At 44.0% G+C, this 14104-nt stretch overlaps 1 protein-coding gene across 2 annotated transcripts; it reads left to right on the top strand.

Moving 5' to 3' along the window:
* The first annotated feature begins 10 nt into the window (after nt 1–10).
* Nucleotides 11–13471, top strand: LOC129839538 (zinc finger protein 3-like). Of its 2 annotated transcripts, none has more exons than XM_055907055.1 (2): nt 11–967; nt 6670–7774. In XM_055907055.1, the coding sequence occupies exons 1-2, from the start codon at nt 355–357 to the stop codon at nt 7413–7415; spliced, it is 1359 nt and encodes a 452-aa protein (XP_055763030.1). In that variant the 5' UTR covers nt 11–354; the 3' UTR covers nt 7416–7774. The 2 variants fall into 2 exon arrangements, with proteins under 2 accessions (XP_055763030.1, XP_055763029.1); XM_055907054.1 differs by lacking the exon at nt 6670–7774 and adding an exon at nt 12198–13471 and having other exon boundaries at nt 14–967.
* The last annotated feature ends 633 nt before the right edge of the window (nt 13472–14104 follow it).

The raw sequence follows: 14104 nt of genomic DNA, 5'->3' as shown, positions 1-14104 counted from the left end.
GAATAAACAACGTCGTGAATATTTGTCTAAACTTCGTTACTCACTCCAGGCAGCAGATGGCGACTTAAGTCGTTCAGTTGACGCCTCTTGCGTGACGTATAATCTAGTGGACGGGAAAGGACACTTCTTCAATAACAACACGGTTACCGATTCAACCATCTCGCTAGTCAACATAAAACCTAATATTGAATCTTTTGCTATTTTTGTGTATATTCATCTCAGTGTTTTAAACACAATTCTGTTTGAGTATCTACTAGTTAAAATTAACATAATTTACTTGTTACATTTGCACATGTGTTCAGGTTATTTCTGAACCTAGCACTAGGCTAGTCGCTAGCTTGACATCCCCTGACCATGAGCTCACTTAGCTACTCCGCCCCTGCTAAAGAAGAAGAGGTCTGTTCCACGGAGAAAGAGCCTCTGGGGTTGAACTTTGTCGTGAAAGAAGAACATGAGCATATTACAATGAAAGGAGAGGAAGACGTTTTTAGAATTAAACAGGAGGAAGAGAACGCTATAACGTTGAAAAAAGAGAAAGAACCGTGTGGAGTGAAACGGGAAGAGGAGGGTCTCACATTGAAAGAGGAGCATGTTACAGTTAAAGAAGAGAAAGACACTTTAGGAGAGGAAGAGGGGATAGAGGCTGTCACAGTGGAAGAGGAGGTTCTCACATTGAAAGAGGAGCATGTTACAGTTAAAGAAGAGAAAGACACTTTAGGAGAGGAAGAGGGGATAGAGGCTGTCACAGTGGAAGAGGAGGAGGTAGAATATTTCAGAATCAAAAAGGAGGAAGAGGAGGTAGAACCTTTAAGAATTGAAAAGGAGGAAGAGGAGGCTATCTCATTGAAAGAAGAAGAGGAGGATGTGACAGTAAAAGAAGAGGAAGAACCTTTTAGAGAAGAGGAGGCTCTCTCAATAAAAGAGAAGGAGGCAGGAGAGGAGGAGGAGACAGATCTGATTAACACCAGTGAGTATTGGCTTAAAAACAGGGGCATAAACTACCCTTGTTAAACTAATGCCTGTGTGTGGTTTTAAAGGAGCATTCTACTGAAGTTCTACACATGAATATATTGTTCAGTACTGTAGGAATTGTTAAAGGGGCAATCTGCGATTCGTACATGCATTTTTTACTTTTAAATGAATTGTATATTGCCTAACACAAACTTACACCAAATGTTGAATCCCCCTTGTTTTTACACTGCTGCTACTCGCTGTTTATTTTCTATGCTTTAGCAGCGAACAACGCAGACGGAATCAAATCAAATATTATTTGTCACCGAATCCAACACGTGTAGACCTCACCGTGAAATGCTTCCTTACAAGCCCTTAACCAACAATGCAGTGAAAGAAAAAGAGTTAAGGAAATATTTACTAAATAAACTAAAGTAAAAAAATTAAATTAAAAGGAACACAATAAAATAACGATAGAGATTCTGGGTTCGAGTCCAGGCTTTGTTGCAGCCGGCCGCGACCGGGAGACCCATGGGGCGGCGCACAATTGCCCCAGTGTCGTCCGGGTTAGGGGAGGGTTTAGCTGGCAGGGACGTCCTTGTCCTATGGCGCACTAGCGACTCCCGTGGCAGTCCGGGCGCAGTGCACGCTGACACGGTAGCCAGGTGCACAGTGTTTCCTCCGACACATTGGTGCTTCCGGGTTAAGTGGGCGTTGTGTCAAGAAGCAGTGCGGCTTGTTTGGGTTGTGTTTTGGAGGACGCACGGCTCTCGACCTTCGCCTCTCCCGAGTCCGTACGGGAGTTGCAGCGATGAGACAACACTGTAGCTACCAAATGGATACCACTAGATTTGGGAGTAAACGGGGTAAAAAAAAAAGAACAATAACGAGGCTATATACAGGGGCTACCGGCATCGAGTCAATGTGCGGGGGCAGAGACTAGTCCAGGCAATTTGTACATGTGGGTAGGGGTAAAGTGACCATGCATAGACAAACAGTGAGCACCAGCAGTGTAAAAACAAAGTGGGGGGGTGTCAATGTAAATAGTCTGGTTTTACGTTTGATGAATTGTTCAGCAGTCTTATGGCCTGGGGGTAGAAGCTGCCAAGGAGCCCCTCGGACATTGACCTGGCATTTCAGAACCGCTTGCCATACGGTAGCAGAGAGAACAGTCTATGACTTGGGTCACTGGAGTCTTTGAGAATGTTTTGGGCCTTCCTCTGATACCGCCTAGTATATAGGTCCTGGATGGCAGGAAGCTTGGCGCCAGTGATGTACTGGGCCCTACACACTACCTTGTGTAGCGCCTTACGGTCGGATACCGAGCAGTTGCCATACCAGGCCGGTGATGCAACCAGTCAGGATGCTCTCGATGGTGCAGCTGTAAAACTTTTTGACGACCTGGGGGACCCATGCCAAATCTTTTCAGTCTCCTGAGGGGGAATAGGTGTTGTCGTGCCCTCTTCACCACTGTCTTGGTGTGTTTGTACCATGATAGTTTGTTGGTGATGTGGACACTAAGGAACTTGAAGCTCTCAACCCGCTCCACTACAGCCTCGTCGATGTTAATGGGGGCCTGTCCTGGCCTCCTTTTCCTGTAGTACATCAGCTCCTTTGTCTTGCTCACATTGAGGGAGAGGTTGTTGTCCTGGGACCACACAGCCAGATGTCTGACCTCCTCCCCATAGGCCGTCTCATCGTTGTCGGTGATCAGGCCTACCACTGTTGTATCGTCAGCAAACTTAATGATGGTGTTGGAGTCATGCCTGGCCATGCAGTCGTGGGTGAACAGGGAGTACAGGAGGGGACTAAGCACACACCCCTGAGAGGCCCCCGTGTTGAGGATCAGCTTGGCAGATGTGTTGTTGCCTACCCTTACCACGTGGGGGCGGGCCTATTAGGAAGTCCAGGATCCAGTTGCACAGGGAGGTGTTTAGTCCCATGGTCCTTTGCTTAGTGATGAGCTTTGTGGGCACTATGGTGTTGAACGCTGAGCTGTTGTCAATGAACAGCATTCTCACATAGGTGTTCCTTTTGTCCAGGAGGGAAAAGGGCAGTGTGGAATGCAATTGAGATTGCGTAATCTGGATTTGTTGGGCCGGTATGCGAATTGGAGTGGGTCTAGGGTAACCGGGAGGATGCTGTTGATGTGAGTCATGAACAGCCTTTCAAAGCACTTCATGGTTACCGACGTGAGTACTACGGAGTGGTTGTCATTTAGGCAGGTTACCTTCGCTTTCTTGGGCACAGGGACCATGGTGGTCTGCTTGAAACATGTAGCTATTACAGACTCTGTCAGGGAGCGGTGAAGACACTTGCCAGTTTCTCCACGCATGCGCTGAGTACACTTCCTGGTAATCCGTCTGGCCCAGCAGCCTTGTGAATGTTGACCTATTTATAGGTCTTGCTCACATCGGCTACGGAGAGCATGATCACACAGTCATCCAGGAACAGTTGGTGCTCTCATGCAGTGTTGCTTGCCTCAAAGCGAGCATAAAAGGCATTTAGCTCATCTGGTAGGCTCACGTCACTGGGCAGCTCGCGTCTGGGTTTCCCTTTGTAGTCTGTAATAGTTTGCAAGCCCTGCTACATCCGACGAGCATCAGAGCTGGTGTAGTAGGATACAATCTTAGTCTTGTATTGACGCTTTGCCTGTTTGCTGATTTGTGTGAGGGCATAGCAGGATTTCTCATAAGCTTCCGGATTAGTGTCACGCTCATTGAAAGCGGCAGCTCTAGCCTTTAGCTCAGTGCGGATGGTCTAAGACACTGCATCTCAGTGCAATAGGCATCACTACAGTCCCTGGTTCGAATCCAGGCTGTATCACATCCGGCCGTGATTGGGAGTCCCATAGGGTGATGCACAATTTGCCCAGTGTCGTCCGAGTTTGTAGGTAGGCGGTCATTGTGAATAAGAATTTGTTCTTAACTTCTTGCCGCACGGATCCCTTTAGCGGGATCATTTTCGTAAACAACCACTGAATTGCAGAGCGCCAAATAAATAAAAAATACAAAAAATATTTATAATCATGAAATCACAAGTGAAATATACCAAAACGCAGCTTAGCTTGTTGTTAATCCACCTATCGTTTCAGATTTTGAAAATATGCTTTACAGCGAAAGCAATCGAAGCGTTTGAGTTTATCAATCACTAGACAAAACAGTAAGAACAGCTAGCCTTAAATTAGCTTGGTCACGAAAGTCAGAAAAGCAATAAAATTAATCGCTTTAAAATTAATCGTTTGCGCCTGCAAACCACGCGCAAACCAGATGGTGGTTTTTGGTTATAAAACTAATCTTTATCGAACAAAAATAACATTTAAAAAAGTAATTTATTGTGTAACTGGGAGTCTCGTGAGTGCAAACATCCGAAGATTCAGAAAACCACAGGCTTGTTCCGGTCCTGAAAGGCAGACGAAAATTCCAAAAAGTATCCGTAATGTTCGTAGAAACATGTCAAAGGCTTTTTATAATCAATCCTCAGGTTGTTTTTAACATACATAATCGATAATATTTCAACCGGACGGTAAACTATTCAATACTACAGAGAAAGAAAATGTCGAGCTACATCTCTCCCGCGCAGGAACTAATCAAAGGACACCTGAAGCGTTTTGATAAATCTCGCTCAATTTTCAAAATAAAAGCTTGAAACTATGTCTAAAGCCTGGTCACAGCCTGAGGAAGCCATTGGAAAAGGAATCTGGTTGATACCCCTTTAAATGGAGGAGGGGCAGGAATGGAACAGGAATGGAACAGGAATTTTTCAAAATAAAAGGCACTTCTGGGTTGGAGTTCCTCAGGTTTTCACCTGCAAAATCAGTTCTGTTATACTCACAGACAATATTTTGACCGTTTTGGAAACTTTAGAGTGTTTTCTATCCTAATCTGTCAATTATATGCATATTCTAATATCTGGGCCTGAGAAATAGTCTGTTTACCTTGGGAACGTTATTTTTCCAAACATAAAAATTCTGCCCCCTAGCTGAAAGAGGTTGTTCTTAACTGACTTGCCTAGTTATATAAAGGTTACACACACACACACACACACACACACACACACACACACACACACACACACACACACACACACACACTCACACACACACCACACTGACCAAAATGTTATTTTGTTGGCATTTACGTATGTCCCCGTTACCAGTAAAACATAATCAAAACCTATTTCTTTCACTTACTTGATGTTCTGTTTCGTTGTTCATTTGTTCAGTCGTTTCATTCTCAACAAGGATTTCTCATACTATGCAACGCTGTTTGGGTTTTTGCATGTCAAATAGCACTATTTGATGTGTCAAATAAGCTTGTAGACCAATCATGACCTGAATATGACTGCACGTCACGTAATAATTTAACGCGTTCATAAATTTTTTACGTAGTTATTACACATTGATTACACTATCACTCGTATTTCATATGTCACAACGATTCATCGATACGTACGCTATGATGCTGGTGTAACAGTTTAGCTTCCTTCCCTCTCCTCGCCCCTACCTGGGCTTGAACCAGGGACCCTCTGCACACATCGACAACAGCCACCCTCGAAGCATCGTTACCCATCGCTCCACGAAAGCCACGGCCCTTGCAGAGCAAGACAACTACTTCAAGGTCTCAGAGCTAGTGACATCACCGATTGAAACGCTATTAGCGCGCACCACCGCTAACTAGCTAGCCATTTCACATCGGTTACACTGGGAAAGTTGTCTCGCGCACATAGTGCTGGTCATAAAAAAGCTAGCTAGCTCATGGATGCAAACGATGTTCTTCCCCAAAAACATAGTAAAACGACAATCTGTTTCAGTAGCTATATAGTTAGCTTGCTAAGGCAAACCGCAAATTCCACTATTGTGCCTTATTGTGGCTAGCTTAACAACATATAACCTGGTCCGGTCGAGCCTCACTAGAGGTTGTTTCCCCCGGCGATAACAGGACTACACTGATAACTCCAGCTTGGTTCCTATGTTTCCTGGCTCCCCAGTGGGTGGGCCTATGCCCTCCCAGGCCCACCCATGGCTGCGCCCCTGCCCAGTCATGTGAAATCCATAGATTAGGGCCTAATGAATTCATTTCAATTGACTGATTTCCACACAGGTGAGTCAATGTGCTACACGAGGTACCAGAATCTCACAGTATCCCTTTAAAGCCACAGTGTAAGATGTTTACCATCAAAGAGTGGGGCCACCAACAAAACATTATTACCAATGGATCAAATGCAGCCTATGACATTGATTTAAATACTGCAGTCCTCAATATCTATTATTATAGAGCTCTGCTCAGCCTAAAAACATGACATTATATATTATTATAGAGCTCTGTTCAGCCTATAAACATGGCATTATATATCATTATTGAGCTCTGTTCAGCCTAAAAAACATGACATTCCATGAGAGCCCGATTAGAGTTGGAGCTATGTAACATCTGCTATGACACTTTTATCTAAAGCAACTTAGTCGTGCGTGCATACATTATAACATATGGGTGGCTCCAATGGGAATCGAACTCAGTACCTTTGGCATTGCAAGCACCATGTTCTACCAACTGAACCACAAGGAGCTCTACAGTTGTTTTTAAAAACAAATAATTGTTTAAATTATTAAATGATTGGAAACTGGCTCTGATTTGGATTAAATTTCAAAGGAAGTCAGTTTTGTCACGTGGAGGTTTCATTCAGGTCTCTCTACTTAAATAAATACTCTGTCTTTGGCAGGAGAGAGACCAGACTCAGAGGAACCAGAGCCAGAGATGTACAAATCAGCAAGACGACACCACTGCTCCCACTGTGGAAAGAGTTTTACCCAGTTAGGGTCCCTGAAAGTGCATAGGAGATTGCACACAGGAGAGAAGCCTTTTCAATGTTCTCAGTGTGGAAAGAGTTTTGCAGAGTTAGGGCACCTGAAAGCACATGAGAGAAAGCACACAGGGGAGAAGCCTTACCAAGGCTCTCTGTGTGGAAAGAGTTTTTCCTTGTTAGCAAGCCTGAAAAGACATGAGAGGATCCACACAAGAGATCCGCTTTTCCAATGCTCCCAGTGTGAAAATTGTTTTTCCTTGTTAGCAAGCTTGAAAAGACATGAGAGGATACATACAGGTGATAAGACTTTCCACTGCTCCCAGTGTGAGAGGAGCTTCACACGGTTAGGGAACCTGAAAAAACATAAAAGAATACACTCAGGGGAAAAACCTTTCCACTGCTCCCAGTGTGGAAAGGGTTTTACAGAGTTAGGGAACCTGAAAAGACATGAGAGGACACACACAGGAGATAAGCCTCATCGCTGCTCTCAGTGTGGAAAAAGTTTTACCCAGTTAGCACACCTGAAAGTGCATGAGAGAATCCACACGGGAGAAAAGCCTTACCAATGCTCAGACTGTGGAAAGACATATTCCTCATCACGGTCACTTAAAAGTCATGTGAGAATCCACGCAGGAGGGAAGAAGCATTCCCCTAGTTTGTAAATTGTTATATTTTACATCACATTGACTTAATTTCTTCTCCTAGTGTGTAAATTGATATTTCGCATCACATTGACTTAAAATTCATCAGAGAACATACAAAGTGCTCCCATTGTCTTATATTGTTGACTGAGAATGTGTTTACCTGTTTATACCATATGAAATTAAATGGTACAAAGTATACTCAAACATATATTTGTATGTTTTTACTAGAAAACATGAATTGAATATGGAGTATGTCAATTTGAATATAGAGTAGATCAGTTTCCATGTGTTTAAATGGTCCTTTTTTAAACTCTGACTGTGTGTGTGTTTATCTGGGTGTCTTTCCTCCAGCACTACAGATAATCAAGTGATATTTGGATGTGATGAATTTGCTCCATTGTTGACATTTGCATTGTTGGCCCACTCTGAAGATTTGTATCTTACAGAGTGTGGCTTTAAGGCAACGGTGTCAGACTCAATCTGCAAACGAGCCATATTGATAAAACAACTAATTTGCCAGTCATAGCAGACTGATATTAATAAAACAACTAATTTGCCAGTCATAGCAGACTGATATTAATAAAACAACTAATTAGCCAGTCATAGCAGACTGATATTAATAAAACAACTAATTAGCCAGTCATAGCAGACTGATATTAATAAAACAACTAATTTGCCAGTCATAGCAGACTGATATTAATAAAACAACTAATTTGCCAGTCATAGCAGACTGATATTAATAAAACAACTAATTTGCCAGTCATAGCAGACTGATATTAATAAAACAATTCATTTGCCAGTCATAGCAGACAGACCATATTAATAAAACAACTCATTTGCCAGTCATAGCAGACAGACCATATTAATAAAACAACTCATTTGTCAGTCATAGCAGACTGATATTAATAAAACAACTCATTTGCCAGTCATAGCAGACTGATATTAATAAAACAACTAATTTGCCAGTCATAGCCTATTATGTTTGTTATAACAGAAAACCATATAGCATTGTATATAGCATGTATATAGCATTTTTAACATATTAAAACAGAAGAGATAAATAATATCTGTCCAGCCTTTGCTGCAATGCTTGCAGATGTGCATAATATGCCCCGTAACCCTAATCAAAAAGTATTTAATAATTCCAAATAACTAAAAAACGTAGCTTCGGGTTTTGATTTTTCGTTTTGGTAGTTGTCTGTGACTCTTTGTTAGTTTCCCCTTCTGTTTGAGCAGCGTTACTTGGTTTTCTTGCTGGGGAACGTAACAGTTAGTAGCTAGCTACTGTACTCAAAATGTACCTAGCTCGAAGTGAACAATATTTATACTGAACAAAAATATAAACGCAAAATGCAACAGTTTCAGTCAATTGAAATAAATGAATTAGGTCCAAATCTATGGATTTCACATGACTTGGGAATACAGATATGCATCTGTTGGTCACAGATACCAACAAAAAAAAAGCCTAACAATGGGCCTCATGATCTCGTTACGGTATTTTTGTGCATTTAAATTGCCATCGATAAAATGCAATTGTGTCAGTTGTCCGCAGCGTCTGCCTGCCCCATACCACTCGCCCACCTGCCCCATACCAGAACCCCACCTGCCCCATACCAGAACCCCACCTGCCCCATACCAGAACCCCACCTGCCCCATACCAGAACCCCACCTGCCCCATACCAGAACCCCACCTGCCCCATACCAGAACCCCACCTGCCCCATACCAGAACCCCACCTGCCCCATACCAGAACCCCACCTGCCCCATACCACTCGCCCACCTGCCCCATACCAGAACCCCACCTGCCCCATACCACTCGCCCACCTGCCCCATACCAGAACCCCACCTGCCCCATACCAGAACCCCACCTGCCCCATACCAGAACCCCACCTGCCCCATACCAGAACCCCACCTGCCCCATACCAGAACCCCACCTGCCCCATACCAAAACCCCACCTGCCCCATACCAGAACCCCACCTGCCCCATACCAGAACCCCACCTGCCCCATACCAGAACCCCACCTGCCCCATACCAGAACCCCACCTGCCCCATACCAGAACCCCACCTGCCCCATACCAGAACCCCACCTGCCCCATACCACTCGCCCACCTGCCCCATACCAGAACCCCACCTGCCCCATACCAGAACCCCACCTGCCCCATACCAGAACCCCACCTGCCCCATACCAGAACCCCACCTGCCCCATACCATAACCCCACCTGCCCCATACCATAACCCCACCTGCCCCATACCAGAACCCCACCTGCCCCATACCATAACCCCACCTGCCCCATACCAGAACCCCACCTGCCCCATACCAGAACCCCACCTGCCCCATACCAGAACCCCACCTGCCCCATACCACTCGCCCACCTGCCCCATACCACTCGCCCACCTGCCCCATACCAGAACCCCACCTGCCCCATACCATAACCCCACCTGCCCCATACCAGAACCCCACCTGCCCCATACCATAACCCCACCTGCCCCATACCATAACCCCACCTGCCCCATACCATAACCCCACCTGCCCCATACCAGAACCCCACCTGCCCCATACCAGAACCCCACCTGCCCCATACCAGAACCCCACCTGTCCCATACCATAACCCCACCTGCCCCATACCAGAACCCCACCTGCCCCATACCAGAACCCCACCTGCCCCATACCAGAACCCCACCTGCCCCATACCAGAACCCCACCTGCCCCTTACCAGAACCCCACCTGCCCCATACCATAACCCCCCCCGCCCCATACCATAACCCCACCTGCCCCATACCAGAACCCCACCGCCACCATGGGAACTCTGTTCACAACGTTGACATCAACAAACCACTCGCCCACCTGCCCCATACCAGAACCCCACCTGCCCCATACCATAACCCCACCTGCCCCATACCATAACCCCACCTACCCCATACCAGAATCCCACCGCCACCATGGGGAACTCTGTTCACAACGTTGACATCAGCAGACCACTCGCCCACCTGCCCCATACCATAACCCCACCGCCACCATGGGGAACTCTGTTCACAATGCTGACATCAGCAGACCACTCGCCCACCTGACGCCAAAGATGTGGTTTGAGGTTGTGAGGCCAAATTCTCTAAAACAACATTGAAGGTGGCTTATCATAGAGAACTTAACATTAAATTCTCTGGTAACGGCTCTGGTGGACATTCCTGCCGTCAGCATGCCAATTGCACGCTCCCTCAAAACTTGAGACATCTGTGGCATTGGGTTGTTTGACAAAAACTGCACATTTTAGAGTGGCCTTTTATTGTACCCCAGCACAAGGTGCAACTGTGTAATGATCATGCTATTAAATCAGCTTCTTGATATGACACACCTGTCAGGTGGATGGATTATCTTGACAAAGGAGGAATGCTCACTAACAGGGATATAATAACATTTGTGAACAAAATTTGAGAGAAAAGCCTCTTTTTTTTGTGGGTATGAAAAATTTCCCGGGATCTTACTATAGCTCATGAAACATGTTGTGATTAGATTTCTGTTCAGTACTGTTTCAATGTTTACTTCCAATAAAAAGTGACTCCAAAATGACACAACATTATTTACCATTCAGTCCCTATAAGCAAAAAAACGTAAAACCGAAACATAACCAAAACAAAGTGCCAGTGCATGCAACAAGTTTAAAGAGTCACAAGCAAAGCTTTGACTACTTTAATACACGAAGTAACATTTTCTAAAGACATCAATCAATCAAATGTCTTTTAAAAAGCCCTTCTTTTTTTTACATCAGCAGGTGTCACAAAGTGCTTCTACAGATACCCAGCTTAAAACCTCAGACCAACGATGCCAATGTAGTAACAAACACTTATAACATCTTACAATACGGGGGGACATTCATCGTTTTGTTTACTCACTAGGTTGTTTTTCAATGTCAGTTAGTTTGCTCCCACTGTCTGCTCCCACTGAAGAGACAACAGAGATTACCATTCAATGTCAGTTAGTTTGCTCCCACTGTCTGTTGCTACTGAAGAGAGATCATAGATCACCATCCTCATCTATCACTTAAAGATACCCAGTACCCTGTTACCACGGTATCGGACCACGCCTTAAAGGGACAGCCGAACATGTTGGTCTATCCTAATGACACCTATTTAAGGGTAAATTGTGCTTCACTGAAAATGGATCACCCCAACAAAAAACGTATCATTAAAAGACTCATACTTTAGTTGTACTACAAAAAATATTTGTGTGCTCCTAACTATAAACTTAAGATCACATGTACTCCTTGTAATAAATGTGTAGCGTAGAACTATAGTAAGTAAACTGTATCAATCAGCGTTTTATCTGTCTGGACAGTGTGGTGTGTAGTGATGTGTTATGGAGGCACTTTGTTGATTATTGATATCAGAATTCTATCTGTCTGGACAGTGTGGTGTGTAGTGATGTGTTATGGAGGCACTTTGTTGATGTTCACTTGCACAACTGTTCATCATTACTATTGTGTTCAAATTAATTATTTTAACACACATTGGTTAAAAGACTCGTATCACAAAAATGAAATTACATTGAGCAACATACCACATTACTTCATACTTACATTTCTTGTTTTACAACAATGACAAAGCATGCTTATTCATTTTTATTTATTATTTTGTGATCATAGCGAAAAAATATTTTGGGATGGTAGTTTTTTTTCAATCTGCCTGCCACGGTGACTGGTGGACCAAAAACGAACCAAAAAAATACTTAGAAGACAATTGTCAAAGTTTGTAAAAAATAATTTAATCATTCACTCCATTGACCGTCTGACTTTGTCGTTCACACAGGAGAGAGATATGACTATGGTGGATCCTCTGGGGAGCCTCAACAACATCCTGATGCTGACGAGTCAGAGAAGCGTCTCTCCACATCAGAACGCCTCAATAAACACCGACGGACACTTACAGGGAAGAAACCGGTCTGCTGCTCTGAATGTGGGAAGACTTATTCAAGATCAGATTCACTAAAATTACACCTGAGAATTCACACAGGTGAGAAGCTTTTCAACTGCGATCAATGTGGGAAGAGATGCACGTCTTCGTCGGAACTTAAAATACACCAGAGAATCCATACAGGAGAGAAACCGTATCGCTGCTCACAGTGTGGCATGACTTTCTCCAGATCACATTCATTGAAATCACACCTGAGAATTCACACAGGAGAGAGAACTTATGGTTGTGATCAATGTGGGAAGAGTTTTGCTACCTCAGCTAACCTGACTGCACACCAGAGAATACACACTGGAGAGAAGCATTACCACTGCTCTGACTGTGGAATAAGCTTAACCACATCAAGGGGACTACTACTACACCAGAGAACACACACAGGAGAGCAACCTTATAGCTGTTATCATTGTGGGAAGAGTTTTGCTCAGTCAAATAACCTGATATCACACCAGAGAACTCACACAGGAGAGCAGCCTTATAGCTGTTATCAATGTGGGAAGAGTTTTGCTCAGTCAAATAATCTGATATCACACCAGAGAACTCACACGGGACAGAAGCCCTATAGCTGTGATCAGTGTGAGAAGAGTTTTACTCAGTCAACCAACCTTAAATCCCACCAGAGAACTCACACTGGAGAGAAGCCTTATAGCTGTGATCAATGTGAGAAGAGATACTCTGATTTAAGAGATCTGATTAAACATCAGAAAATGCACACAGTAGATCCACAGAGAGTGGAATGTCCAACACCAGACCTGGGTAGTAGAACACAGAGAGTGGAATGTCCAACACCAGACCTGGGTAGTAGAACACAGAGAGTGGAATGTCCAACACCAGACCTGGGTAGTAGAACACAGAGAGTGGAATGTCCAACACCAGACCTGGGTAGTAGAACACAGAGAGTGGAATGTCCAACACCAGACCTGGGTAGTAGAACACAGAGAGTGGAATGTCCAACACCAGACCTGGGTAGTAGAACACAGAGAGTGGAATGTCCAACACCAGATCTGGGTAGTAGAACACAGAGTGTGGAACGACCTCCAACACCAGACCTGGGTAGTAGAACACAGAGCGCGGAATGACCTCCAGCACCAGACCTGGGTAGTAGAACACAGAGTGTGGAACGACGGGGTGGGGGTGGGGGGGTGGCTCGGGTTAGTTGAGAAATGTGTGTTAGGGGGCGGGGGGTTGGTACCAAAGATTTATATATATATATATATATATATATATATATATATATATATATATATATATATATATATATATATATATATATATATATATATATATATATATATACTAGATGAGAGGAATGGGGTGCTGTTTTGAAGACACTGCGCCTCCATTTTGGTACTCCACCACCATTCTAAAAACTATTTAGGAAGCTATAGAAATCTATTTATTAATGTCTACATTTGTTGTATTCTATTACAGACACACCTTCATGCATACTTTTAAATGATATTATGTGAACTAAACACAGAGGACTATTTGGTCTAAATGGGGGGAGGAGAGATGAGAAACAGAGTGAGATGTAGGACTCTAGATGGATGGAACACATTTTGTCATGGGGTTTCCACCATTATAAAGCAGTCAACTGGGTGGGACTTTGCTATTGGTTAAGGAACTTCTCGAGAATACAGGGGGTGCTGTTTTCGCATTAGCATAATTGCCTCTACAGATTAAACTGCCTCTTATTCAATTATTGCTGTTACTATATGCATATAACCATATACCATTGGATAGAAAAC

Source organism: Salvelinus fontinalis, chromosome 40 (assembly GCF_029448725.1).
Source record: "Salvelinus fontinalis isolate EN_2023a chromosome 40, ASM2944872v1, whole genome shotgun sequence".
NCBI lineage: Eukaryota > Metazoa > Chordata > Actinopteri > Salmoniformes > Salmonidae > Salvelinus > Salvelinus fontinalis.
The sequence above is the reverse complement of the archived record's forward strand: the minus strand, read 5'-3'. Positions and strand labels throughout refer to the sequence as shown.

What these genes read in the sequence shown, in the direction of transcription:
- LOC129839538 (XM_055907054.1), top strand. Translation starts at nt 355, where the DNA reads ATGAGCTCACTTAGCTACTCCGCCCCTGCTAAAGAAGAAGAGGTCTGT. An exon ending in GACAGATCTGATTAACACCA is followed by an intron (nt 968 to 12,197) that starts GTGAGTATTGGC and finishes TCGTTCACACAG; the next exon opens with GAGAGAGATATGACTATGGT.